General features: G+C 56.7%; 2 protein-coding genes across 3 annotated transcripts; one reads left to right on the top strand and one right to left on the bottom strand.

Annotated features, from left to right (window-relative positions):
- Positions 1-10,513: 10,513 nt before the first annotated feature.
- CLDN2 (claudin 2) lies at positions 10,514-11,833 on the bottom strand. The gene has a single exon (XM_059483049.1). The coding sequence runs from the start codon at positions 11,643-11,645 to the stop codon at positions 10,950-10,952; it is 696 nt and encodes a 231-aa protein (XP_059339032.1). The 5' UTR covers positions 11,646-11,833; the 3' UTR covers positions 10,514-10,949.
- Positions 11,834-16,129: 4,296 nt separating this feature from the next.
- On the top strand, positions 16,130-25,946 carry PRRG3 (proline rich and Gla domain 3). 2 transcript variants are annotated; one of them, XM_059483201.1, is made up of 4 exons: positions 16,130-16,195; positions 19,394-19,434; positions 23,112-23,272; positions 23,791-25,946. In XM_059483201.1, exons 2-4 carry the CDS (start codon positions 19,428-19,430, stop codon positions 24,328-24,330), a joined length of 708 nt encoding a protein of 235 aa, XP_059339184.1. In that variant the 5' UTR covers positions 16,130-16,195; positions 19,394-19,427; the 3' UTR covers positions 24,331-25,946. The 2 variants fall into 2 exon arrangements, with proteins under 2 accessions (XP_059339184.1, XP_059339185.1); XM_059483202.1 differs by lacking the exon at positions 16,130-16,195 and adding an exon at positions 18,937-19,087.
- The last annotated feature ends 563 nt before the right edge of the window (positions 25,947-26,509 follow it).

The raw sequence follows: 26,509 nt of genomic DNA on the forward strand, positions 1-26,509 counted from the left end.
TGCTGCCATGATCTAGTGAACAGTTAGAACATCGACTGGACTTGATGATCTTATAGGTCTCTTCCAGTCTTGAACTTCTGTGATTCTGTGATTCTGTAATTAGCCTTTGATATCCATGGAGTCAGATGCATCATTCTTTCTCCCCTCATCACAGCACTGCAATACTCCTCCATGCTCTTTTTCCCTCCTGTGCTTTCCTTTGTGCCCACATCCCTTTCCTCTTTGCTGCCTTTGAGGCCTGGCCAGAGCACAGACTGGCAGGTGGGGAGGCCTTTCTTTTCCTGCAGTCAGGCTTTGGATTCTTTCATAAACAGCTCAGGCACCCAGGGCTGTGTAAGGTGCAGGGTCTGGCTGTGTTTCTGGACAAGCAGCTGTGGCTTGCAGGACCAGCATGGCTCTGCTGTGGCCACACTGGACTCTGCTTGTGGCTAACACCCTGCCAGGCTCGGGCTGAGCTGGATTTTGGCCTTTCCATGCCATGAGGGCATCCATCCGTCTGTCCAGCCCACGCAGCTGCTAAACTGGGTCCCGCCTGTGTTTTCCTTGGAGCGTGACAGTCTGTTTGTTAAATAATGTAGCGACACGAGGTTCCTTGAACTCAATTTATCTTCCCGGGTAGCCATGGGAACAGCCGGCGGTGCTGAGCCGGGCTTGCCTCAGATCTGCTGCGAGGAAGGCTCTGGTGAGCCCTGCTCCCTCCATCTCCAGCCGATGCTGTCCTGCCTGGCAGCTGCCCTCATTCAGCCTTGTCTTCTTAAACTCTTCTTACTCTTCTTCAGACAGCAGCATGGCTGTGGTCACCAATTGTTGTGGTGTTGTGAGGGTCCCCAGGATGGGGTGAGAGAGGAGAATTGACTCCAAGTTCTAAGAAGGCTGATATATTATATTATATTATATTATATTATATTATATTATATTATATTATATTATATTATATTATATTATATTATATTATATTATATTATATCATATCATATCATATCATATCATATCATATCATATCCTAAAACTATGCTGCAGAAAGAGAAAGGAGACATCGGAAGGCTAGACAAGAATAAATAATATTTATTATTTATTACTCAGAGAGTCTGACACAGCTGGCTGTGATTGGTCGTTAATTAAAAACAGTTCACATGCTGGGTAAACAATTCTCCAATCACATTCCAGAGGAGCATTATACCAAATCACATTTAGTATAGTCAAGAAAATGATATACTAAAACTATACTAAAGAAAGAGAGACATCAGAAGGCTAGACAAGAATGAATAATAAAACTCATGACAGACTCAGAGAGTCCGACACATCTGGCTGTGATTGGCCATTAATGAAAAACAATTCACATGCTGGGTAAACAATTCTCCAAATCACATTCCAAAGGAGCAAAACATGGAGAAGCTGAGGCTTCTTATCTTGCCAGGAGCAGAAATCCCGGTGAAGTGATTTTTCATAAAATATCACAGTACACATGACTGTATTTTAAACTTGGAAATGTTGAGGATGATGGGGAGTTTGAGGAAGATGAGGGTTTGGGAGCAGCCAGATGTGACAAAGGGAAGAGGTTGCACCCAAAAGATGCTCCAGCTCCCTGTGCTGCCTGCAGTATATGGTTCATGGGAAGAAAACAAGGGCAAGTGCAAGTAGTTCAATGTTGTTCAAACCTGAGGTGGTTTCCATCTTGAAACCTGATTTCCTCCTTCATACCTTAAATGACTGGCTCCAGGGAGCTGAGGAGAGCCCACCCTTACAGTCACACATTCCCTGTCCCTCCTGAAGTGCATTCTTTCACCCAGGCCGTGGGTGTGGAGGAGGGGATGTGTGGGTGGCCAGCCAGCATCACCCCTTTGACTGAAACTCGTCATTTTACCTGGAAAGCCATGAGGCATGTGACAGAAACCAGTGCTTAGGTGATATCACCAAACGTGTGCTGTGTGCATTTCCTGAGAATCAGAGTTGAGCAATGCAGTGATGAGGACAGAGATCCCCATGCTGCATGGTGAGGGTTGTGCCACATCATTTCCTCCTGGAAAGGGCTGCATTTATAACTCACAACTTACCAGAAGGAACTTTCTCTCTTGCTATTGCAGGCAGAAAGGACATGTCTATACAGCCGTGGGGTTTTTTGCAGTTTGTAGGACCTGTGTCTGTCTCTACTATTCCTGATCTCCTGCTTGGTTGAATCCTGTTTCACTTCCAGCTCATCTTTTGAGATTTCAGAGCTGTTTCTGTGACCTCTCCTGACTTTTTCAGATTGTGTTGTTTACTGTGTTTCCAGGTCAGTGCTGCAGGTGGGAACACTTGAGACTGAAGGTATGCCCCTTGTCTCCCTCCATTCATGGTTTGAGAGTAGCATTTCTTATCTTCATTCATTGTTTGGTGTTTTGCTTCTGACATCTCTCCAGCCAGTCCTCAAACCACAGGCCTACACCCCAATCATATTCAATTTTCAATAGAGCTGTTGAGAAGATTGAATCTGTACCAGGATATTGCAATGAGCTGAAGTTTTACTTTAGCAGTGTTTGGGATGCTTGCACCAGTTATTATGGTTGCATGAAATACATTTTCAGAAGTACAAAACAGCCAATGATCTTGGGAGCATCCATGCTTCTGACCATTCTGGGAAGTTTTATCCCCAAAGCCAATCATGCTTTGAAGCATCAGCCCTGGGTGGGTGAAAAGACAGACCTTTATTTTCTTCTCCAAAGCTGCTTCTAAAGCAGGAAATGTCCACACCTCCCTCAGACTTGATCTCAATGTTCTTCACGGCACATATGCGTAATCTTAGCTGCTGCTGCTCCTCCTCTTTGCATCTTTTTTTATTCCCTCCCATTTAAGTAGCTCTGTGATCTGAACTTTATCCCTAACATACTTGACCTTGTTTTTCAGCAGATTATTCACAGACATCCCCGGAGTTTTTCATGGCGTGTGTCAAGCCCTTGGGCTAAAACCTGTCTCCTGGTTTATTCCTGCCTCCCAGGGAAAGGAGAGCATGGCTGAGTGATTGTCGTGGTTTAACCCCAGCTGGCAACTCAGCCCCACGCAGCCGCTCACTCCCTCCCCACTGGTGGGATGGGGGAGAGAATTGGGAAAGTAAAAGTGAGAAAACCTGTGGGTTGAGATAAAGACAGTTTAATAACTAAAGCAAAAGTCATGTATGCAAGCAAAGCAAAACAGGGAATTCATGCACTGCCTCCCATGGCAGGCAGGTGCTCCAGGAAGGCAGGGCTCCATCGATTACTTGGGAAGACAAACCCAGAATGTTCCCCTTCCTCCTTCTCCCCAGCTCTGTGTGCTGAGGGTGATGCCATCAGGTCTGGGGTGTCCCTGGGGTCAGCTGGGATCAGCTGTGCTGGCTGTGCCCCCCAGCTCCTCTCTGGTGAGGGTGAGGAGCAGGACAGGCCCTGGCTGTGTGCAAGCCCTGCTCAGGGAGAGCTCAAACACCCCTGGCTTACCAGCACAAAACCAAACCCAGCTGCTGTGAAGGAAATTCAGTGTGCCCAGCCAAGCCCAGCATGGTGATGTGCAGAAAACAGACACTGAGGAGTCAGTGAGAGGAAGGGGCTGTGCTCAATGAGGAGGTGGTGAGCAAAGGGCAGCTTTGATGCAAGCATCCATCAGCAGAGAGCCGTGAGCCTGCGGAAGCGTTCAGCAGCCTGTGAACAGCCAGCAGGCTTCATATTCTCACCTCTCTGTGTCTGACATCAGCAGCAAGATAAAAATATATGCTCCTTACAGCAATACATGGGTCTTTTGGCATTTCTTGAGCTGATTTGTTTTCCCCAGTGTGAGGAAATAACACACGAAGTAGTTCTGTGATGGAGCGTTTCCTAAATGGATGTAGCTTGGCAAGCTGCAGCTATTAATTTTCCTTGGATAAGCTGGTATCAGAGTAGCTGGGCTTGAAACTTGGCACTTCTCTTCTGCATCTTTCAAAACTCTCTCGAGGATGCCAGCGCCAGGATTTGCTGCCAGAGTAGTTTGGGGGATTAAATTGTGTAGTGGAGATAAACACATATTGGAGGTGAGGAGGTCAGAAAGGCATCTTCAGAGATAAGGATGTTTGGTAAAGCCTTCTCCTCCCAGTGCACACTGTGCCAGTACCGTGCTGTGCCCCATGAAGTCCTTGGCTGCAGCCAGCAGCCCTGGCAAGGCTGTGGGGACCCAGCCTGTCCTGCCCTTGGTCCCAGCATGGCATGGGGGTGTGCAGGAGCAGGCAGGGGTGCAAGGAGCCAGGGAAGAGCAGTGGTGTATTTCCCCTCAGCTCAGTCTGCTGAAGGCACTGTGGCTCTCTTCATCCCATCACTGAGCTGGAGCTTTAGTCCTGCATTTCCTGGGCAGCCTCCCTCTGCTCTGCAAAGATCTTGCATGGGAAAGGGCAGCTGCACTCAGGGACAGCTGAGGGAACCTTGTCTCCTCACACAGGACTGGGCTGCCTTTGCACTGTGTTTTGCACTGATTATTCCCTTTTATTCCCCATGAGGATTTTTCTCAGTGCTGAAGTTGGCTGGATTAGCTGCACCTGTGGCCTGTGAGGTAAAAGAGTTTCCAGCTGCAGAACCCCAAGGCAGGAATCAGCCCTTGGCACGCTGATCACCCAGCACAGCAGAGAGATGGGGCTCCCTGAGCTTTGGGAATGAGGCCATAACCCCCAGCAAGACCCTTGTTTGTGAGCAGGCCCTGAGGTGTCAGCTGCAGGCACAGGTCTGCCCAGGCAGGTGGAAATTTATTGTGCACTAGTAGGGTCCTGGCAGCTCCCTGGCTGGGCTATGGGGACTTTGTTCTGGGAGCCACTTCCAGGGGCTTTGCCTTGCAACAGGGGGGACCTTCCCCTTACCAAGAATATCCCTGGACCCAAAGCCTGCTCTCCTTGCTTTGAAACAAGGAGCTAATTGTTTGTCTCCCTGATATCTCTCCCCTGCCACCTCCCCAGCAGCACGGAGGTGGAGTGAGCCTTGCCCTGCCAGCAGCCAGGCCTGGGGTGAGACATCATGCCAGTTCACCATCTGGAAACATTAAAATAAATGGTGTTTGGGAAGGGCAGGAGGCTGAGGAGGAGGTGCTCATTTGTGGGAGGATCAGAGGCTCCAGTGATCAGTGAGATGTGTGCCTGGCTCCTGTGGCAGTGGGGAAGAACAGAGACAAAGAGCAGTGCCCTCGTTCCTGTAAAAGTGTGCTGGAATTGTTCAAAGGGCATGTCAGCATCACAGTGGTGCATCCAGGGATAGCTGAGGTCAGCCCTTAGCTCTGTAATTGCTTTTCTATGCCCTGAAAAATACTGAAGGCTGAAACTGTGCCCACTGCCTCAAAAGGAAAGGGCTAAAAATTTGAGTAATGAAAATGCATCTGTTGGAGAAATCTTGGGAGCACCTGCCAGGCAGAGCTGGTGCTGTGGGACTTTGCTCCAGTGACCTGAGAAACCTAGAGAGACAGCTTTTCTGGGAAAGCAAGTTCGAGGCAATCGTGCTGCTTGTGACGTGAGTCTTGTTCTGCTCTCAGCCCTTTCTAGCAGGCTGGACATCCCAGAAATAGAGGGTGTTGTAAGTTCTGTGTAAAAAGACACCTGACTTAGGGAAAGATTAGCTTGCCAGTGAGGGAAAAACTTCATTCAAAGCACACCCTGAAATCCTGAGTGGAGATAAAAGGCAACCCCAAAGCTGACTGATTTCTCTGCTTATGGGGAGATCTGTTCCTTCCAGACTCGTGGTGCTCAGCAGAGACCCTGGAGGGGCTCAGCTGTGCCTGGTGTCTGAGCATCTTCTAGGCATGAACCTTTGTTAGCAGCTGCCAAAATGTTGGTGCCCTTGGGCATGGAGGTGCCAGGATGGCAGGGATTGCTTGGGGTGATTCTCTAGACTTGCTAAGAGGGTTGCAGCTCTGTTTGTCCATGCAAAGGTGTTTGGGATTCTCTGCTCTTCCTCTCTTCTGTCCAGCATGATGCTGTGGAACCATTACCACTTATCTGCAATTCTCTAAACCAGTTCTCCAAAGTAGATTTTGGCAGATTATGGAGATGGACTATGTTTTTCCCAATACTTCTGTAAAATCTGTAGAAGACCTTATCTTTTACCGCTATAAAAGTATGCCTTGCTCACTGAATTGGTGTGGGTTCTACTACAAAGCCTTTTTTTTTGCTGCTACAGATTGCAGGTACACGAGGCTTGCTGAGATCACTAACCTGAAGCTCCTCCAGTAGCGATTAGCCTCCAATTATTATGGAACAATCTGATTGTGATGTTAATGCAACGCCTGGAAGATCAAACATCCGTGTCCTCTCCACGGGTATCAGCTTTTCTGAGATAAACACCTTTTATAACCCTCCTGATTGATTTCTGAGCTGCTGTTCAAACAGGAAGGTGCTTTCTAGCAATCCCCAAAGGCCTCTGTCCCCTGCAGTGTCATGGGGTTCATTCTGCCCTCATATCTTTCCTCCAAGACTGGAGGATCCTTTAAGGTGCCTTTAAACAGGTCTCACCTGGGAGGCTGTGCACAGCCATGAGTTTGTGCATCAGTTTTTCCCCTGATAGGAGGTGTTTTCCAAAGAGGAGCTTGTTCCTCACGCTCAGTGCCAGGTGTCCCAGCAGGACCAGAAGAGCTGGGCACCAACAGCCCATGCTTGCTGTGTGCCCTGACTCCATTCAGGGCCATCCCCACAGCCCCAGGAGGGCAGGCAGCCTCTGGAGGTGAAATGTGAGTGCAATTGCCAGCTGAGCACCACAGATACCAGCGCTGAATCCATCAGGCTCTTTCCTGGGCTCAGGGGCATGGCTGGAGCAGGGAATGCCTCTCCCATTCTGTCGGAACTCAGTGCATCCCTCCAGGTGTCCAGAGTTGCTGGGACCCTGCCCGGGGGGCTCAGAGACCCTGGCACACAGCCCAGAACACCTGCGGGTTTGATTTTGACCCTTGGAGCAAGTTGCCAGCTTTGTATGAGGACATGAAAGTCACAGAGGTTTGAATGGTGTAATAACAAAATGATCACAGGGTGAAAATGTAGATTTTAGGATTTTTGGTATGGGGGTTATGGGGACAAGATGGAGGAACTTGGGCATGTCCAGCCTTTCTTCTTCTTCTTGTTCTCCATTTTCTGCAGTGATGTTGGCACTTTGGGATTGGTTTAGAGTAGAAGTGCACTGTCTAACATAGGTGATGGGTATTGGGAATTAAGTGTAAATATGTTATATGTAGTTTGTAGTATAAAAGGACAACACCACCTCAGGGGCGGTCAGAGTGCCTGTGGCTGCCCTGCTGAGCAGATCTCAGCTGGGCAGAAAGAAAATTTTATAGATAAGAATTAATAAACAACCTCAAGACCAAAAAGTGAAGAGTCCAGATTCGTTCTTCAGTTGTATGGGCTGAAGCAGAGACATCCTGCACATCTCGGGCAACAATTAACAACAGCAACCCGAGACCATTCCTGCCAGTGTGTGACTTGAGCCCAGCCTGGCAGTCAGGATCTGGGGTGTCCAGAGCAGCCCCTTTTGGTTGTGTATCCTCTGCTGCTCCGGAGAGGCTGCTGCAGAGCCATGGGCATTGTTCCATATCAGTCCTGGCCTGCTGAGGGGCCAGGAGGCTCTGGCATGGCGTGGGAGGCAGCTGGGTGTGTGCTGTGGCTGGGGAGAGGGTGGAGGAATGTGCTGGTCCTTTCCAAGTGCCCCAGCCCATCAGGAACCTGGCCTGAACCTCCTTCCCCCTCCCTTCTCTCCTATCTGAGCAATTCCTGGGGGTGGTGGGCAGAGATGGGCCCTCCCAGAGAGCTTGCATGGATTGTTTGCTGCTGCTCCAGGTCAGCTGTGCCAGGCAGAGATAAGCAGCAGGTTGGGAATGCCAGAATGAGCTCTGCTTGTCTGGAGGGCTCCAGGGAGGCAGGAGATGTGTGATCCTGGTGGCTCTAGGGCAAACCTGTGCCCTTTTCAACCTGGGCATCCCTGCCCAGTGCTCTGCATGAGAAGAGGCTCTGCTTGCCCCTGGGGCAGTGTTTGGTGGGCAAGGGCTGGGTGCAGGGCCCTTGCAGATGGGCTGGGCTGTTCCCTCTTTGGAAGAAGAAGTTGTGACTTTCTGCACATTTCTCGTGACCAGCTGATGAGGTTGCAGTCCCTGATCCTGGGTTGGGGTGTACTGAGTGTTTATAGTGCCTCTATCACTTCTGAAGATAAGGGCACATTATTTTATTGCTCCTTCCATCAAGGCATCATCCAGAGGGGAGAGAGGGGAAAGACTCATTTCCTTATGGCAGGGGATTAGTCACTGCAGCCTGGCCCTCCAGAGAGGGCTGCAAGGCTCCCCATTCCACCACACCATCCTGTGAGATGGGGGCTTGAGATGGAGAGAGCCCTTCCCCACCCAGCCCTCTCCCCACCCAGCCCTCTCTCCAGCCCTGCTTCCCCATCTAGTCCTGAACTTGGCTGTGCCCTCCTGTGCCTTTCCTGCAGGAATCCTGGAGCACCCTCAGCTTTTGCCACGGAGCTGGTGAGGGGCAGGAGCCTGCAAGGTGCTGGTTCTGTGCTGGCTGTCAGAGCTCCATCCCTTACCTCACACTGTCCACCAGCAGAGCTGCCCCTGGGGCAGTCTGGGCTCCTGTTCTCTCTGTCCCTATGCTGGGCCACATCCAGGTTGCCCTCAAGAACCTGCTTTATCAATAATGAGAACATGGTTATTGCAGGATGCAGAGATAACCATTGCCACCACAGCTGTGCACCCAGTGTCCTCCCCTCCCTTTCCCCATCCTCCTACTCAAGTGGAAAATCTATGTCACTGTGCCTTGCCCTGTAGCCAGGTTTCACATCTTTGGGTGCATTCACATTGAAGGCCAGGAAAGCTGGAGGGGAAAAATGTTCCCTTCCCCGAACCCACCCAGTGCTTGATGCAGGGGCTCCCCTGTGGCAGGGCTGGTGGCCCAGGGGCCTGGGGACCTGGTCCCTGTTCAGTGTGATGGTGTTTCTGTACCCCAGCTGTGAGCTCTGCCTGTGCCAGCTGCCTTTTTCCTTCTGGGGGAAGCTTCCCTTCTGCTCCTTGAATTAAAGCATTAATAAGCCCAGCACCAATCAAGCTCTGAGCGTTTCAAACGCCCCTTTGTTTAATTAGCACAGCCTTTGCCTGCAGACAGCAGTGGGAGGCGAGGGGCAAGGACTCAGTGCCCAGGAATTCCTCCTCTTTAAGGTGTGACGTTTTGTGCCAACTATTTGCTCTCCCACTCTCTCCACCAGCTGCCCAGAAAAAATAATAAATTAAAATTTATAGCCAAAGCACCCTCAGAACTTGCAGCATCTCCTGGGGAGCTGCACCAGCAGGTTAAGCCTCTTGCATACCCCAGGGCATTCTTTTCCTCAGGGCAGGAATAAATAACCCAGCTGGTCCAGAGTTGATGCTGTGCTTTGTCTCTTGGCCATGGAAATGGGGTCACTGGCCTTTGCCTGGAGATCCACCTTGGTCCCTTCAGTGACTGTCACCCCAGGGTGGGTCCCTGGTATCTCCTTGCCCTCTGAGGAGGGGAGAAAGCGTGACCCAATGTTATCAGGAGCGTGCTAACCCCACAGCAAACACGGTTTCACTGGTGCAAGGGTGACGCTGGTGACGTTTGAGTGTGCAACATGGTCCCCTCCTCTCCATGGCCTAATCTAAATTGCTTTATGAGGGGTCAGCAGGTAGACCAAGGCCTGCTGCTCCCTGGGGTGGTCTCTGGGTGGCCCTGAGCTGTGGCACAGCAGGGCAGGGGTTCTCTCACTGGGTTAGTGGTACAGCACATGGATTCAAATGTTCTTGCTCCCTGGTGGGCTGTGGGGCTGGTCTGCCTGCACCTCCTCTCCTGCCATGGCCTGGCATGTGCCAGCACCCCCCAGTGCCACCAGCAGCCTGTGTGGATGTTCCTGTGCAGGGCTACAGCCACACAGCCTGTCCCTCCACACCATTGCCTCCTGCCTGCCCATCCCTTGCAGCTTTCCAGTGTCTCACTGGTGGCATTTTCTCCCAAAACAGACCCTTCAAGGACCTCGGGGCTCAGGACCTGCCTGTGAGGCCTCTCTGCAGCTGAGCTGGGCTGCTCAGACTCCACCATAGCCAGGAGCTGCCCCTGGTCCTTGGGACCATGTGTGCCCAGGGTGCCAGTGCTCATTGGGGTGGGGATGTGGGAATGCCAGGGCTGCCCAGCACCTGGGGACTGGGGTGTGCCACACACAGGGGCAATGAATCCCCAGCCTCATAACACCTGCACTCCCAGAAGCAAGAAGCGCTGAGGGAACAGAGGGAAGGTGTTATTATCCCACAGGGAGCTCTGCATGTCCCTGCTGGCACCTTGGCAGTAGTGGTGCATGGCAACGTCCCAGCGTGGTGCCCAGGGACAAACTGTGCCAGGGAGTGGCCCTCCTCCCCCTCAGCAGGGCTCCCACCTGCCGGGGCTCCCGGGTGACAAAGCCATCAGCCGTGGGGTGGGGGAGGCAGCCAGAGCAAGGGCCAGGGGCACCTTTCACATCCTGCCCCCCTCCACAGCCCCTCGGTGCCGGAGAAAAGCTCGGATACAGTGTGGCTAGAAAGACGTATTTATTGCGACATCGGTTTGCAACCAGCACTCACCCCCAACCCCCGGCAGCACCTGCAGACCCACGCACATGCCCTTGACCCTGCTGCGGTGCCTCCATGGCCAGCGGGCCGCCCCCTGAGGCCACGAGCCCGCTCCCCTCTGCAGGCAGGGTCATTGGGGCTGCGGGCTGGGGTCCCGCCGCGCCAGGAGTTGCACGGAGGAAGGAACAGGAGGCGGGTTCAGGGTCCTTCAGCAGTGTAAGCCACCGGCTGGGATCTCCGAGCAGACACAGGCTCTCAGAATGCCGGGGAGAGAGCGGGGCCAACCCCCCCAAGCACACGGCGATGCCCGTGCCCTCTGCTCTTACCGCGCTCCCTCGGTGCCAGCCCGGCTGCCCTGGGAGCCGGGAGAGGTGCCAGCCTGCTTCCCCCTGCAGCCACTACACGTATCCTGTCAGGTTGTAGGAATTGACTTCACTCTTGGTCTTGTGCACCTGGCTGACGGAGGGCTGGGGGCTCTTGCTCGCCAGCAGCTGGGGCTGGTAGGCGCTGGAGTAGGCGGTGGTGGTGTCCCGGGCAGGGCAGGACGTGCAGAGGATGCAGCCGCCGACGAGGGAGAGGAGGGAGGAGATGATGCCGACGTAAAGAGCCTCGCCGAGCTCGAACTTCATGCTGTCGGGGATGACGGGGTTGCGGAAATCCCGCAGCACCACGTGGATGTTCCACACCAGCGGGATGAAGCACAGCAGCCCCCCGAGCACGAAGACAGCGCCGCCCGCCACCGCCACGCGGTCCTTGCCCGGCGATCCCTGGCTGAACACGGTGCACCTCATGCCGAACACGGAGAGCAGGCAGGCCAGCGAGGACACGGCGCAGGAGCTCACCATGAGCGCCTGGGCCGCCTGGATGTCGGCGGGCAGGTTGAGCAGGGAGCTGTAGATGTCGCACTGGGTGATGCCCGTGCTGTACGTGGCGCACTCCATCCACAGCCCCTTGGTGAAGCTGATGGCTGTCACGATGCTGGAGCCGATGTAGGAGCTGGTTTTCCAGCTGGGCAGCAGCGTGGCCGTCAGCGTGCCGATGTAGCCCAGGAAGGCCACGGTGTAGCCCAGCAGCTGGAGCCCCATGGACACCATGGTGGCGGCTGGCTGTCACCTCTGTCGCTGGCCGAGGCTCGCAGCTTGTCGCCCAGGTCCCTGCCGTGTGCTCACGTTCCCATGGCCCTGCGAGAGGCTCCGCTCGCAGCGCTGCAGCTCCACCCCGCTGCCGGGGGTGCCGGTTTTGTGCGGGGTGGGAGCCCGGGGAGTTACCTGCGGGAGCGGAAAGCAATCCCTCCCGATTAACGATTGACCCGAGCCCGTGCAGGAGCGCCAGGCGCCCTTTCACCCCCGCTATCTCCCCGGGCAGGCTCCAGAGGCAGCGCTGCCCAGGACGGACGCCAAAGCCCTCCCCTGCACTGACGCCGCGGGCAGGGATGGAGAGCCAGCTGCTGCTGGGGGGAAAGTGCCCACTGCCTTCCTCGAGCAGTCTTCCCTGTCTGCTGTGATGCCTCGAGCTGAGGAAGCCAAAAAAGCCATGGCTGCACCATCATATTTGGGACTGCTGGAGGTGACTGCAGGTGGTGAAGGAAAAGCTCCCCCAGCTGAGGAAAGGGGATGGCACCTTGTCCCCATCTGCATGGGGCTCACCCGAGGCATCTGCAGCCACCCACGACCCACCCCGAGCTGCTGAGGCTCCTTTGGCATAAAGGGACACGGCCACCTGAGATTGAACCATGGATATCTGCCTTTCTGAGCTGCTGGGGACAAGGATGGAGAGGGACGCATGTGACAGTGACACCTGCATCTCCAGGAGAGGCTGGAGGCCCACAGAGGGCAGAATTACATCAGGGCTGGCATCTCCTTTGGGATACTTTGTGGAAGCATGCCAGTCAAGCGGGGTGACCTGTCCTGTGGAGGGGTGACCTGTCCTGTGGAGGGGTGAGCAGTTCGGGGTGCAGCTCCTCTGGGATTTTGAGTCAGTGCCACCTCCCGCCCACAGCCCTGTACACAGGCAGGGGAGGTTGGCAGAGGTGGTGGAGAGGCTTGGTTTGTTTTCCCTCTGCTTTGTTTAAAAATTCCTCCTCCTGTGGTGCCTTGCGAAACCGGGCTGAGCCCGGCATCGCGGCCAGTGGCCTCCCTCCCCCGGGAGTGCTCCTGGCTGAGCGTGCTGCCACCACCCGGGCCTGCCCCTGCTCCCGTCCCCCCCGCTGCCACCTCAAATGCTCGGCACCAAAGCTTGCCAGCTTTCTGTCTGCTCTCCTGTGCTCTCACCAAGTCCTCCCACACCTAGAAAAGAAAAACCTGGGTGCTCTGGGTGCTCTGGGTGCCGGCAGAAGGCGAGGGAGGGGGCTCTGAGGTACTTACGGAGGTGGCTGGAGGTGCAGGGTGGGACCCGGGGTGGCTGCAGCCGGGGGTCACCCAGGACTGGCGGCGGCTGCTCGGGACAGGGTGAGCAGCCAGGGCCCCAGCCCAGGGGATCAGGGGCTGCAGTTGTTCAGCTCCAGCTTTGCACAATCCACCTGCAAATCTCCTGGATCAGAGGCTTATTGCAGATCAGAATTAAACCCTTTGGGTGTCGGAAAGGATTGGGGAGCTTGCTTTGCTGGTTGTCTATGAATTATTGGGGTAGGTTCACCTAATGGGTTCAGCTTTGAGGCTTGCTGTCATCCTTCTGGACAGCCTTAGTGGCTGGCAGGTGACTGTGCCACCATCCATGTGTCCACTCTGGGCTGTGCTGCCTGTTTTGGGGTTCGAGGGGCAGTGAAACACCAGCAGGTTGAGCTCCCCACTCCTCAGAGCCAGCCTGAACTTTTGGTTTACTCTTCCTGGCCCTGCTTGTCCTCCACGGGGTTTGTTGTTGTAAGACTGCTGGCCCAAATGAGGAGCAAATGGGGAAGGTAATGAGAGCCGTGCTGGCCCCGTGCCCCCTCCTGCTCACCGGCTGCCACAGATGGACAGGGGCAGGCAGGGCCTCTGGTGACAAATTGTGCTCAGAGCTGAGCAGGGTCTGGCTGGAGTTTGTACAGCAGTGTTTGGATGCTGATAGCAGAGCTACAGAAGGGACCATTTGCTATTTTCTTTCCTTGTCCCAAACTGAAACTCTCCCAGGAGCTGCCAGTGGCATTTTCTTCAAGTGCTTGGGTAGGAGCAGTGGGCAGGGACGGGATGAGCGGCCCTGCTGGAACCAGGGGCTGCATCAGCCTTGCACCCTCACTTTGAGGAGCTCTTCTGTCCCTCCTGATGTGGTCCACATCTCAAAAACTCACAGGAGAGGGCAGGGAACACTGGCAAGTGCTTGCTCTCCCATCTGTGGGGATCAATGGGATCTGGCAGCTCCCTGGGGTGATGGGCCATGGGTGCCTGAGCAAGACCGTTGACCTGACAGTGCCTGGGGTCGATCCCTGCAATGTGTCCTCGCTCCCTGTCTGCCCTTGAGCCTCTCTGGAGCCATCAGCTGCCTCCTGGTGGCTCTGTGCTTGTCACCACTGTAGCCCATCACTGTCCTCCTCGTGCCCTCTGTGCTGTCCCCAACACAAAGCCACCACACTGTGCCCATGGTATGCCAAACACGCAGTCCCATCCCATGCCCACTGCACTGTCCCAATCCCATGCTCATCATACTGCCCCACCATTTCTCATCCCTTTCCCATCTCCCTTGCCTCCCTTATGCAAATGGCTACAAAGAGCACTTAATCATCCTTGTTAATTGTCTCTACCCTCCCCTGTTCCCCCCCGGGGATTTTCTCACAAATGGTGTCCAAATTTTCCCTTTTGTGTTTTGCTTTTCCACCAGAGATCGCAGCCCCTCCGCCCCCAGCCTCCCCCCGGCCCTCTGTTTACACAACTGGGACAAATTTCACACCGCTGTCCCCACAGCCCCAAAGAATTTGTGAGTCACGGCCCAGGCAGAGCTATAAATGTGTCCCCACCGAGGGTCTGCAGTGTCACAAGGGACAGCATCTCCTGCCACCATGCAAGCTGCTGCCTGCTGCCTGACTGCCCACGGGCTCCGGGTGCCGGTGCCCAGTGCCTGCCCAGCCCCGGGGCTGGAACAAGGGACAAGGTACCAGGGGAACGGGGCTGGCAGGAGGGATGAGGGAGCTCCAGCTGGGTTTGGGTGAAGGCTGCGGTGCTGGGGACACTGATGCCATCAGCCATGGATGGCATGGAGGGTGCTGGAGACACCTCTGATGCCAGTGGCCGTGGGTGGCACAGAGGTGCTGGCAGTCAGGCAGGACTGGCCGGGCGGGTCGGGCTGTGGGGCTGCCTCACCCGAGCAAGGCAAAGGGAGCAGGTCAGGGTGGGTGGCTGTGGCGCTGAAGTTCCTCTCTCTCTCTCCCCCTTAGAGCCCTTCCTCTCTGGAGACCGTGGCTGCCCCGAGCCCAGGAGGGACACGCGCCGCGGCGGGAGGAGATGGACGCTGTGAGTTTGGCAATGTCCCCATGCCCCTGGGGTCCCTGCTGGCACCAAACCAGCCTCTCGGTCACTTTGTCCCATGGAGTCCTTTGTCCCAGGGCCGTGCCGTGCCCAGCTCCCTTGGAGCACCGGCCGGACCAGGCTGAGCCCCTGAGGAAACAGGGCCACAGCAGCCCTGAGGGAGCCGCCTGTTCCCAGCCGGGCGGGCATTCCTCAGGGCGTTAGCGGCATGCCTGGGCACCTGCTCTGGAGCACGGGGCAGAGATTACACTGGCAAAAAGCCCGTCGGGAGGGTGTGGGGGTAGATGCCAGCTTCCCCGCGGGGCTGTGAGCGCCTCAGCTCGGGGGCAGGGGAGGGGGGAGTCGCTGTGTGTGTGGCACCCCGGTGCCAGCCCGGGCAGCGGGAGCGCGGTACCACCCGGCTGTGTCTCCTCAGGCTCGGGCAGCGGAGGGGCACGGCGGTCCCGGCAAAGTGTTGGCGTCCTTCCAGCACCCGGTCAGGTACGTGCCCTGGCCCGGGGCCGCGGGCGGGCGCGGGGGCGCGGCGGGCGGGGGCTCACCCCGGCTCTCCCCACACAGGCTCCTCTGGCCCAAGTCCAAGGCCTTTGACCACCTGTACAGCGTGGGGGAGAAGCTACTGGAGAACTTCCCGGTGCAGGCCACCCTCTGCTTTTATGAGGACTCGGGCAGCGAGGAGGAGGATGATGAGGAGGAGGAGGAGGAGGAGGAGGAAGAAGAAAAGGATGATGAAGAAGAGGAGGCGACAGGGGATGTGACCGCGGGACACCCGCGGAATGCTGGCAGCCCTGACCCCAGCAGGCCGGCGTGAGGCAACAGGCAGGGGAAGGCACACAGCGCTGAGTGCGGCAGCGGGGCCAGACCCGCCCGGAGCCTCGGCCAACCCCCGGGGCCGCCCCCGGGCCGCGCCCGCGCTCCGCGGAAACACGGAGGGGCTCAGGACTACAGCTCCCAGCGGCCACCGCGGCACCGCCCGGCAGCCGCAGCGCGCTCTGATTGGCTGCCGATCCATCCCCGAGCTGGGGGAGGAGCGCGTGGCCACGCCCACTCTCCCGCCCCGCATCCCCATTGCAAGAGGAAGGCGGCGCGCGCGGGCCGCGGAGGGACGCGATTGGTGGAGGGGCGGGACGGGGCGTGTCGGGGGCGGGGCCTGCCCTCCCCTGCCCGTCGGCGGGAGGGAGCGGCTGCGGCGGGCGCGGGGCCGCCATGAGGTACCGGCGGGGCGCGGGTGCGGCCGCGGGCCGGGGGGAGGACAGCGGAGCCCTGGGACTGCGGCTGCGGGGCTGGAGCGGGGATGAAGGGGCTGCTGCCGCGGAGAGGGGAGACGGGAGCCCTGGGACTGGCGCGGCGTGTCCGGGTGCGCGGCGAACAGCAGAGCGGCGGAGACGAGGAGGACGTGTCGGTGGGGCGGAGGGTGGGGCTGGAAGGACCCCGCACAGCCCGGGAGGTGGGGCTGGGAGACCCTGCTGTGGGGTGACAGGGGACATGGGGGTCTCTGTTGTAGGGTGACAGGTGAGATAGGGGACCCCGCTATGGGGTGGCAGGTGAGGAAGGGGACCCCGCTATGGGGTGGCAGTTGAGCTAGGGGACCCCGCTATAGGGGGGCAGGTGAGCTAGGGGACCCCGCTGTGGGGTGACAGGTAGGCAAGGGGGATCTGCCATGGGGTAGCAGATGAGCTGGTGGTCCCTGTTGTGGGGTGACAGGTGAGCTGAGGGTCCCTGTTGTGGGGTGACAGGTGAGCTGGGAGTCTCAGCTGTGGGGTGGCACTTGGGCTTGAGGGCGCTGCCGTGGGGTGGCAATGAAGGCTGAGGGGGGACTGGAAAGCCCCTGCACACCTGGGCAGGTGGGCTGGGGGTTCCAGCCGTGGGGTGACAGGTAGGCTGGGGGTCCCTGCTGCAGGGTGACAGGTGGGCTGGGGGTCCCAGCCGTGGGGTGGCTCGATAAGCTGAGCACAGTGGGGATCATTGGAGCTGGGTTTGGGCACAGAGGGGCCGGGCTGGCACTGCCAGGGCAGCGTGAGCAGCAGGCAGGGAGCAGGCTGGGGTGTGACGGCTGTTTTGGGAGGGCGAGGCTTCCTGCCCTGTCAGGCGTAGCCGGCGTAGCCTCTTCTCCTCGCCGTGGATGTTGGCACGGAAAAGCCCCAATATTGCTGGCATCCAGCTGGCACCGCGGCTACGTGATGCTGGCACTGCCAGCACCCTCCCTGCGTGCATGGCGCGGCACTGGGGGCTCGGGGGGACTGGGCCGCCCCCAGGCTGTCGAGGAGGTGCCACCTGCCATTGTGGACCCCCATGTCCCCTCGGGGCCCGCGGGGAGCCGGCTCCAGGCGCGCTCCGTGTTTTCCCGGCACGATTTCCTCCTTTGGCAGCAGTGACGGGAGCGGGGGCGGGGATGGGGGGAGCCTGGGGGGGACACAAATGTGCGACTGCAGCATCCTCACTCCCATGGCTGCATCCCCCGCGCCTCCCCACGGTTGCCTTAGCAACCTCCTATCGATGGGGTATTTATAGAGGATGGGAAGCCGGAGGGGGGGCATCGGGAATGGGTGGGCGTCTGCTAGGTCAGCCTCCAGCTTCAGGCTTCTCTCGGCTTGCGTGGGGGCAGGAGGGATGCTGCTCCCCTCGGCGTCAGCGTGTGCGCTGCTCCCGCTTTTCCTGCTCGCTGGAGCCAGGGGAGGTGGCCAGGAATTTGCGTGTGGAAATAAAAATAAGTGGCTGGGACGTCTGCCCTTCTCACCGGCATTGTTTGTGCTTGGAGGCTTGTGTGCAGCTCCCTGGTTGTGGCACTGGGTGCACTGACACAGATACGTGGAACAAAGTAAAAGAGTGTAAATGAAATTAAACAGCATTAAATTTGTTTTCTGGTGTGTGATGTGAGAACATCCTTCTTTCTGTGTCTTTGTTCTCCTGTCCATCAGAGCGGGAGGATGTCTGTAACAAGGAGGGTTTGTGTGGAAATTGTGGCATGTGCTCTGTGCTGTGCTTTCTTTTTTATCCTGGGGCTTTGGGTCTCTGTTAGAACTGATGACAGCAGAAGTGGGTCAGGTGGTCCCTGCCCAGAGCCTGTGGGGGAATTCATGGATCCAGAGGCCTCTTACATCCCCCAGAAGGGCTCAGAGAAGCAGGGTTGGGCTGTGGGGCACTGGAATTAGCAGAACTCTCCTGTGTACTTCTGGTGCTGCTTTCCTTTGCTTTTGCTTCAACTCCAGCCTGAGGTTTGCAATCTGAGCTTCCCACACTGTTGGGAAGAAGCTGCTTTCTCTCTCTGGACACAGCTCCAGGCTTGCATGCCCTCTTGGCACTTTGAGGTGTAGGAGCCTTGGAAAGCACAGCAAACCTGATGCTGGCAGGGAGAGGGGCTGCATTTACTGGAAGGTGGCTGTTGTGAGATGTGCTGCTGTGCAGCATCTGCCCTTCTGGGTGCCTGCCTTTCGTGTGAAAGGAGAAGTGTGTTTCCAGCCCTGCTGACCCTGTGAGCAGCTCTGTGCTGTCCCTCACCTCACCCCAGCAGAGCAGATCCAAGTGTTTTGGGAATAACTGGATATCTGAAGTCCTGGGCCTGACACCGGCGTGTGGTTTAGTTCCTGCTGTTTGCAACCATGCCTGCTCCTTCATCTGCAATAAATCCCTGCAGGAGCTGGGCACTCCTGTCCCCTCTGTCTCCTGACAGAGTTGTGGCTTTGCCACAGCAAGTGTCACACACAGCAATAGCCAGCCCAGTGCACTCTGATCCATGGGGCATTGAGCACAGGGAAAAGACAAAGCATGGAAAACAAGCAGATATCCTCTGCTTCTGCAGGGCTTAGTTTGACTTCTGTGGGGTTTTGTTTAGTTCAGATTTGCTTTTGAAGCACAAAAATTGCTTGTCCAGCTGGAGAGCTGCTGTCCTGGCTGTGCAGGCAGCTCTGTCACTCTGTTGCTGCCCTTAGCTTGGCCCAGCAACCAGATTGTGGGTAGGAGTTGCAGAAGTGAGAACTGGCACGTCTGTGAAGTTGCTCTAAAATAAGATGATTGCTTCACCTGTATCCATCAATCTCTTGTGGAAGGGAAGAGCACCAGGCTGCTCCCAGCAGTCTGTGGCATGCAGGTCATCTTGTCTGCTGGTGAGACATGGGGTCTATCCTTCATCCAGTTTTTCCCTTCCTCCTTTTCCCCTCTGCAAGGGCCCTGCTTCTCCCTGGGAGCTGAGGGTGCCCTGAGCCCCTCCAGCCCCTCCAGGCAGGTGAGGAGCAGGGAGGCAGCTGGAATCCTTGGCTCTCTGCAGGGGCACTGCTGGGCTGGATCTGCCATGGGTGCACTGCTCAGCACTATGCTTTCTGCATCAATCTGATCCTGGGTGATGGAGGCTTGGGCTTTGAAACTGGGGTGGAAATGTAAGCTGTCAGTGACTCTGTTTTCTTTCCCTGCAGGTAGGCAGGAGCCCCCCTGGCCGAGTGAGGCAGCATGGCAAGTAAGTGCTCCCAGGCAAGGCGGAGAGGGGCTGGTGGTGCTGGAGAGAAGGGGATGTTTGACAGCCATCTCTCAACAAAGGGGTGCCTGTGCATTTTGGGGGGTGTTATTGTCTCTGGGGAGCAGCTACCATCAGCTGTTGGCCCTGGGTGAGGTCTGAGGTCCGGCCTGACTTGTGCTTCTCTCTCCCCTCTGCAAGGTGGGAGTCGAGAGGAGGTGCTGAAGGTCTGACCCCTGCAGCATTTCTGTCTCTGTGTGCTGCTTGCTGTGCAGGAAGGGCCTCCCCAGGGCTCTCTGGGCTGCCTGTCTGCTCTGACATCTCTCATCAGCACTGCTCCTGGTGCCCATGGCTGGCACCCTGGCAGTGCCCACCCTGGGGGCCACACTGCCCTGTGTGCCCGGTGGCACCGGGGCTCTGTGTTCTGTGCATGCTGCCGAGCCCAGCCCCACCCCGAGCTCGCTGTGCCACACCCAGAGCACTGCTGGGCCAGCACTAAAGATGGGCTGAGCCTGGCAGGGCTGCAGAGGGGTGTGTGGCCTGTCCAGAGCTGGGCTCAAGCCTCCCTCTGGCTCTCCTGGGCAGCCTGCATGGAGGCTGCATGCCCTGGTGTGATGGGAGTGTGAGGAGGAGATGGAGAGATCTGTCTGGGATCTCAGGATTTGCTTGGAGTGCCACCAGAGCCAGCTGTGAAGGTGGAGGCAGTAGCCACGCTGGGGAGGAGGAGGAGGAGGACCTCAGGGATGACAGGTATGCCTTCTTTCATTATCTCTGCTGTGCTGGTGCGGGAGGGAGCAGAGATCTTCAGGCAGTGCTTTTAAAAGGCTGCTTTAATCTTCAGTTAATGAGGAGGATGCCCAGCTGGGTCCCTGCCTTCCTCCACTGCTGCCTTTTCTCCTTCCCAGAGCTCAGTGCTGGCTCACCAGCATGTCCTTGTGGTGAAAAGTGTCCCCTGTGGTGGCAGCGTCCCCTTCATGGTGACCCTGATGTGCAGGGGGGATGTGGTGATGGGCAGGTTCTCCATCCCATGCTCCCTGCCATCCCTGGTTGTCCCTCTGCAGGCACAGCCACAGTCCTTCCCCAGAGAAGCAGCCCGAGGGTGTCTCCCCCAAGCAGAGCAGCTGAGACATGGGGTGGTGTCCACCAGGGACCAGCAGCACCTCAGGAAAGCCAGCAGGAAAGGGCTGAGGTGAACCCAGCCCTTGCTCCTGCTTCCCCTGCCTAAAAGCTCTGATCTTTCCTGAGCACCGGTTCTCCAGCTGGTGTGGGGAGGCTTGGAGAGGCACAGGGGATCAGCACTGGGGCTGCTGGGCACTGGCAGGTCCCCTCAGCCCCCTGGGTTGGGGACAGGACTGGCTGCTCTTCATGTCAGCTGGGGATCCAGCAGAGATGAGAGGTTTCCTGAGGGCCACTGGTTTTCCTGCTCTGGTCCTGAGCCACTTGGCACTTTCAGGGGGAGGGTGCAGTGACTCAGTTTCTGCTCTCCTGCCATTTCTATGTCCCTGAGGGAAATTGCATGTGGGGAAAAACACACACCTCTGTCACAGCATGCTTGCAGTTGGGACAGTGCTTTTGATACCTGCCTGCCTGTGTGTCTGTTTTTATTTCCTACCTTAGTGGCCAGCTCAGCATGGCAAGCAGGGAAAGGGTCCAGTGACTGCTTTCTGCAGGGATGGATGGAAAACCCTGACAGTGAGATCTGCAGCCAAGCCTGTTGCTCTAGCATGTGCTGAGGAAGTTGAAATCCAAGTCTCAGGCTTAAGTGCCAAGGAGGGGAGAGTTTATACCACGGCCTGATCAAGGTGGGAGGCAAAGGAGGTGAGGCCAGACTTCTCCAGCAAAGTACAGGACATTTGCAGAGTGAATGTTGTCTTTGTAAAATTTCATCTCCTTCTGGAAAGGCTCAAGACAAGGTCAGCCTGCCAGCCTGTTCCCTCTGCAGCCAGCATAGCCCGCAACTGTGAAAGCCAAGGCAAGCTGATCCCTGCCCTTCTGCAAGAAGCCTTCTGTGCCTCTTGAAAATGCTTTTTCGGTTGTCCTTGTAAAAAAAAAAAAATGGTTTGCATAATAAAGTCGATTCTGAGGGAAGATCTGTGACTCACATCATTCATGCTGCTCTTCATTCACACCTCAGTGGTTCAGCCCTCTGCAAACTCTCACAGAAGCAAGGCATTAATAAATCACAAGGGGAAAATGCACCTACACAGCACAAAAGCAGCTCAGTGCCTCCAAGCCCAGGCTGGTGTAGCACAGTAGTAGTTGTTTCTTTCACCATGATCTTGTCCCTGTTGATATTTCCAAATACTCCCACAAATACCTTGCTGTATTGTTTCAGCAGCAGGATACATGGAAGGCAAAGCAGAAGGAAACTTGCCTTTCTCCCTGGCAAAAGGCTCCTAAGGAGAGAAGTTGGTGGCTTTTCACTGACTGTTTTGCTTGTGGAGCCAGTATTTTGTTAGCACCAAGCTGGTCAGATGGGAGATTGTGTCCCCCTGCCTCCTCTGATACTCCTGCTGCTGTGTGAATGGGTTCACCGTGTTGATCCAGTGGAAGACTGAGCCTGAGGGTGAAGGAGGTCAGTATGTTCCTGTGGATCACCCAGCTGAACTGATTCGTCTTCCCAAGGGAAGCAGCAGGATTTTGTGGCTTGGTGGGAAGAGCTGGAAGCAGCCTAGAGCCAAGTGTGCTGAACTGCATTGTGGAAACACTCATTCATGAAATGCGTGTTTGGATCCTGGAAGGATCATGTTCTGCGTGAAGTTTCTGCTCTCTGAGCAAACAGCTTCTTTGCCTCCTGTGCTGCTGCAGGTCCTGGCAGGTGCTGGCCTCCTGCACCCCCTGGAGGTGTCCCTCCTGCAGGATATGGAGAGAGGCTTTGGTGTCCCTCTTGCAGGCAGGAAGGTGCTGTTCCTGCTCCTGGCTTCAGGACTGCATGCACTATGGGAGGACTTGAGGAGTCTCCCAGGCTTTGGGAGCAGAGGAGAGTTTGTGAGGCCTCTGCACCAAAACATAGTGGGGAGGAGAATGTGCTGCTGTGTGAGGAGAGGTTGCTCAGGCCCCTGACTCACATCCCCCTGTGCTGTCCCTCTGTTTTGGGGATATTTGCCCTTGTTCTCCTGGGCCTGGGAGAAGACAGTGGTTTTTCTGGGGCCTGGACAGAGTCCTTGATGCCACCTGAGCTTGCATGACGCTGAGCAGCTGGCAGCAGGGACACCAGCTCCTAGCAGGCTGTCATGTTGAACTGTGGGCTCTGAGTCCCTCTTGGTGCTGGCCCCATGTCCTGGCACAGCTCTGTGTCCCAGTCTTGCTCTCCTGGTGGGATCTCCCTTGCCTGCAGCAAAGGGGCAGAAAGATGAAATCCATCAGGGGCAGAAGGTTGAAAACCAATATTTTTGGAGCCTTTTGTCTATACCTCAGTTGCTCTGTGTGGCTGCAGCTGCCGCTTCTGGTGTCTCTAGCATCTCAGCCCTGACAGGAGGGCTCCTGGTGCCATGTCTCTGTGCAGACCCCAAGAGTGCTGTGCCCCTTTGGCTGTCCCACCTGCTGTCCTACCTGATCATAGTCCTGGGTTTTTGGTGTGGCATCAGGAAGCTGGGTTGGAAAGCTTGGCTGGGCAGAGGCCAGCTATGGGGTATGGGTATCTGTCCCTGCTCACAATGTCTGTGCCTTGTGTGTTGCAGTGTTCTTGGGGGCCAGGAATGCCCACTCGCTGCTGAAACGCTTTCCCAGAGCCAATGGCTTCCTGGAGGAGATCCGGCAGGGCACCATCGAGCGGGAGTGCATCGAGGAGGTCTGCAGCTATGAGGAGGTCAAGGAGGTGTTTGAGAACAAGGAGAAGACGGTGCGTGTGTCCTGCATGTGTGTCCCAGGGCGTGTGGGAGGGCTCACCCTCAGTAGGCTGCAGACAGAGGGAGAGCACAAGGGGAACAGCCTCTCCTGTCCCTTTTGTCCTCTTCTGGCTGCAGGCAGCATGTCGTGGCCTCACTTCCCAGCACGGCTTTCCCTTCTCAGGCATTGCTTTTGCAGGACTCCCTGCCCACAGCTGCAGGTTGAGCTGGTGCTCCCATGGCACATGTGGCAAATCTTGGCTGTTGTCCATGATTCTCTAGGCTGGGCTTGGTGGGGAATAAATTTTTCCCTGCTTGCTCTGGGATACTGAGGGATGTTCCCAGGACCTTCTGTGTTGGTCCCACAGCACCTTAAATTGAAAGGGTAGCAGACATTCAAAACACTGCTCCGTTTGTGGGCCTGGGGAGAGCAGTGGTTATTGCTGGTGGTGGGTGGGGTCCTTCTGTCACCTGCAGCACGTGATGGTTGTTTGGTGGTTATTTGATGGTTGTTTCTCTGTTCCCGTCACAGATGGAGTTCTGGAAAGGCTACACCAGCTCTGTGTACTCTGTCAAGGACCCCGGGCACAGCACGGAGCGCTCTGACGCTATGTACGTGGTGGTGCCCCTCTTGGGAGTGGCTCTCCTCATAGTCATCGCCCTGTTCATCATCTGGAGGTGCCAGCTGCAGAAGGCCACCCGCCACCGCCCCTCCTACGCCCAGAACCGGTACCTGGCCAGCCGGACGGGCCGCAGCCTGCCCAGGGTCATGGTGTACCGGGAGCGCTCGCAGAGCCAGGGGGAGACCCAGTACCAGCGGGAAGCCAGCGGCCGCGGGGCTGGGGATGCCCGGGCCGGGGGCACCCCCCAGGCAGACAGCACCCTGTGCCCGCCCGAGCATTCCGTGTCCGTCCTCTCCAGACTGTCCAGCGCCACTCCCCCGCCCTCCTACGAGGAGGTGACGGGCCACCCGGAGAGCAGCAGCAGCGGCGAGGAGACCAGCGTCTCCTACAACGAGCCTCCGCCCAAGTACGAGGAGATCGTGGCCACGGCCCCCGCCGCGGGCAAATAGCGGGTGTGCCTCCCTGCTGCCTCTTCACACTGTCACACTCACCCAGCCACCCTCCCTTCGCCGTGCCTGGCACCCCCTTCAGGTGTTCGTCAGGCCCCCATCTCACCTGTACAATCTGGTGCCATCACACAATAGCCTTACCCTCCTAACCAAAAATGGCTGTCCCCAGGTGGGGTGAGGCAGGGCTGGCTGTGGGATGGCTCTGGAGCCGTCTCCTGCCCCTCACTCCCCACTCACGTAAGTGCTGTAGCAGCCAGAGCAGAGCAGCAGCTTGTTCCTGGCTCAATGTGGGGGTCTCCCCATGGTGCATTTGATTTCCTCACTTCCCCCTCCAACAGACATAACATTTCCCATGATTAGAGCAGCCTTGCTGCCTCCCTGGGCTGCTGCTCAGCCTCACCCCATGTTCCGGGCCCTGTTCTTCTCAGGGCTCTGATTAGGTGATGGAGATGCAGGATTGGTGTGGCAAATTTTTGTCCATCCCTGCAGTTGGTGGGGCCAGCTCTGTGGGGAGATGGTGATTCCCCCACGTGGATTTGTTGCCGAGTGGGAGTGGGGAGCCCGGGCCACACTGTGGTACCTGTAGGGATATTTGCTGTGTGGAGACCAGGGAGGAGCAGCTAGAAGGTGCTCTCTGATCTCCTGGATCTCTTTGGAAAGGGAGAAAGGGCTCGTGGTGGTCTTGTACTTGAGGTAAGTGACTTTGGAGTAGCAGGGCCTTTTCCTGATGCTCTCTGCTCTCCCCCTGTGGGTGCTGAGCAGCTGGAGGTGTGGCTGCTGCAGAGCTGGCCAAGGGGGTCCTCTCTGACCCCGAGCCAACTGTGGTCTCATGGCTTTAAGTGATGGGGATTCAGCTCTCTCCTGGAGCGTGGCCTGTCTGGTGTCTGCTCCAGAGGTGAGAGCCTGCAGACAGGCCAAACCTCCCCTCTCCCTATCCCACACCTCTCTGCCCTGCCTGGCTCCTCTCTTTGGGGCTCTTTGTCCTCCAGAGCAGGTACAGTGGGATGAGGGACCCCACTCTCCTCCTGACCTCTCGGGTGGGCTGTGCCCAGGGCTGTGGCCTGGAAGTCGTGCAGACAGGGGCAGGAGCCACAGGACCCTGCCTTGACAGTCAGGAGCAGGGCCAAACCCTGCTCAGGTGGTTGTGTTGCCAGGGCAGGGCAGAGCAGGGAGCTTTGCTGTAGGATCAGTGTCCCCTTTCCCTGGGCAGCTGCCTGTAGGGTCCAGGCAACGGGGCTGCCCTTCCCCAGTCACATCTGATGGATTAATCCAAGGGTTGTCCTCCAACCCCCCAGAAGCAGCCCAGAAGCTCCCAGCACTGCCACCACCCGCTGTTCACCCAGCAGCAGCCTCTCCACCAGCACCAAAAGGCTATTGTCCATCCATCAGTGGCCTGCACCCCGCCCGGCCCCAGTGATGCCCTCCAGCTGGTGCCCTCAGCCCAGAGCTGGGGCTTGCCCAGCCTGGCTGCTCCTGGGGCAGGACATGCTGGCACCTCGTCTGTCCCCTCCCCAGCCTTAGCAGGGTGGGGTTATGGGGAGAGCTGGCAGCTCAGGGCCAGAGATAGAGAACAGCAGAGGGAGACACAAGGGTGCTCTGCATCCTCTGTCTTTGATGCTCGGTCATTACCCCTGCAGTTTGTATTCTGTAAAACTTGGTATATTTCTGTGCAAAAAAAAAAAAAAAAAAAAAAAAGGTATTTATTAAAAAACCCTCACTGTCTGAGTGGCACAGGGTGGCTTTTTCCCACAAAGGGTGTTGTGGGGGAGAGTGATACCAATAACCCCCACCACGGCCGCTGGACTGTCCCCAGTGAGGATGGGAGCGTCCAGGAGCAAACCCCAGACACCCAACTGGAGCCCTGAACTTCACCTGGCCGTGTGGTGAGGTCTGAGAAACCTGAAGGGTGTCCTGCGTGCCCCGAGCTGCCGGCAGGTGAGATGCAGAAAGGTTTTCTGAGGGTCTTTGAGGGGATTGAGGTGCACAGGTTGTCCTGCCGTCCTCTGTGCGCTCCTAAACCCCTTAGATAATCCCCTTTAAATAGCAAGACTAGGGCAGCGGGGGATTTAATTTAAGTCCTTTCAAACCCAGATTTTACGGTCAGGTCCTGGACCCTGTCCGCATTCAGAAAGTGTTTAAAAGTGCCGTTAATCCCGAGGGGATCATTTATCGCTGCGGA

This window comes from Ammospiza nelsoni, chromosome 15 (assembly GCF_027579445.1).
Source record: "Ammospiza nelsoni isolate bAmmNel1 chromosome 15, bAmmNel1.pri, whole genome shotgun sequence".
Classification (NCBI taxonomy): domain Eukaryota; kingdom Metazoa; phylum Chordata; class Aves; order Passeriformes; family Passerellidae; genus Ammospiza; species Ammospiza nelsoni.

Excerpts from the sequence above, each read along its gene's own strand:
- CLDN2 (XM_059483049.1), bottom strand. The coding sequence starts at position 11,645 with ATGGTGTCCATGGGGCTCCAGCTGCTGGGCTACACCGTGGCCTTCCTG.
- PRRG3 (XM_059483201.1), top strand. Across the intron at positions 23,273-23,790 it reads TTGAGAACAAGGAGAAGACG|ATGGAGTTCTGGAAAGGCTA; the intron begins GTGCGTGTGTCC and ends TTCCCGTCACAG.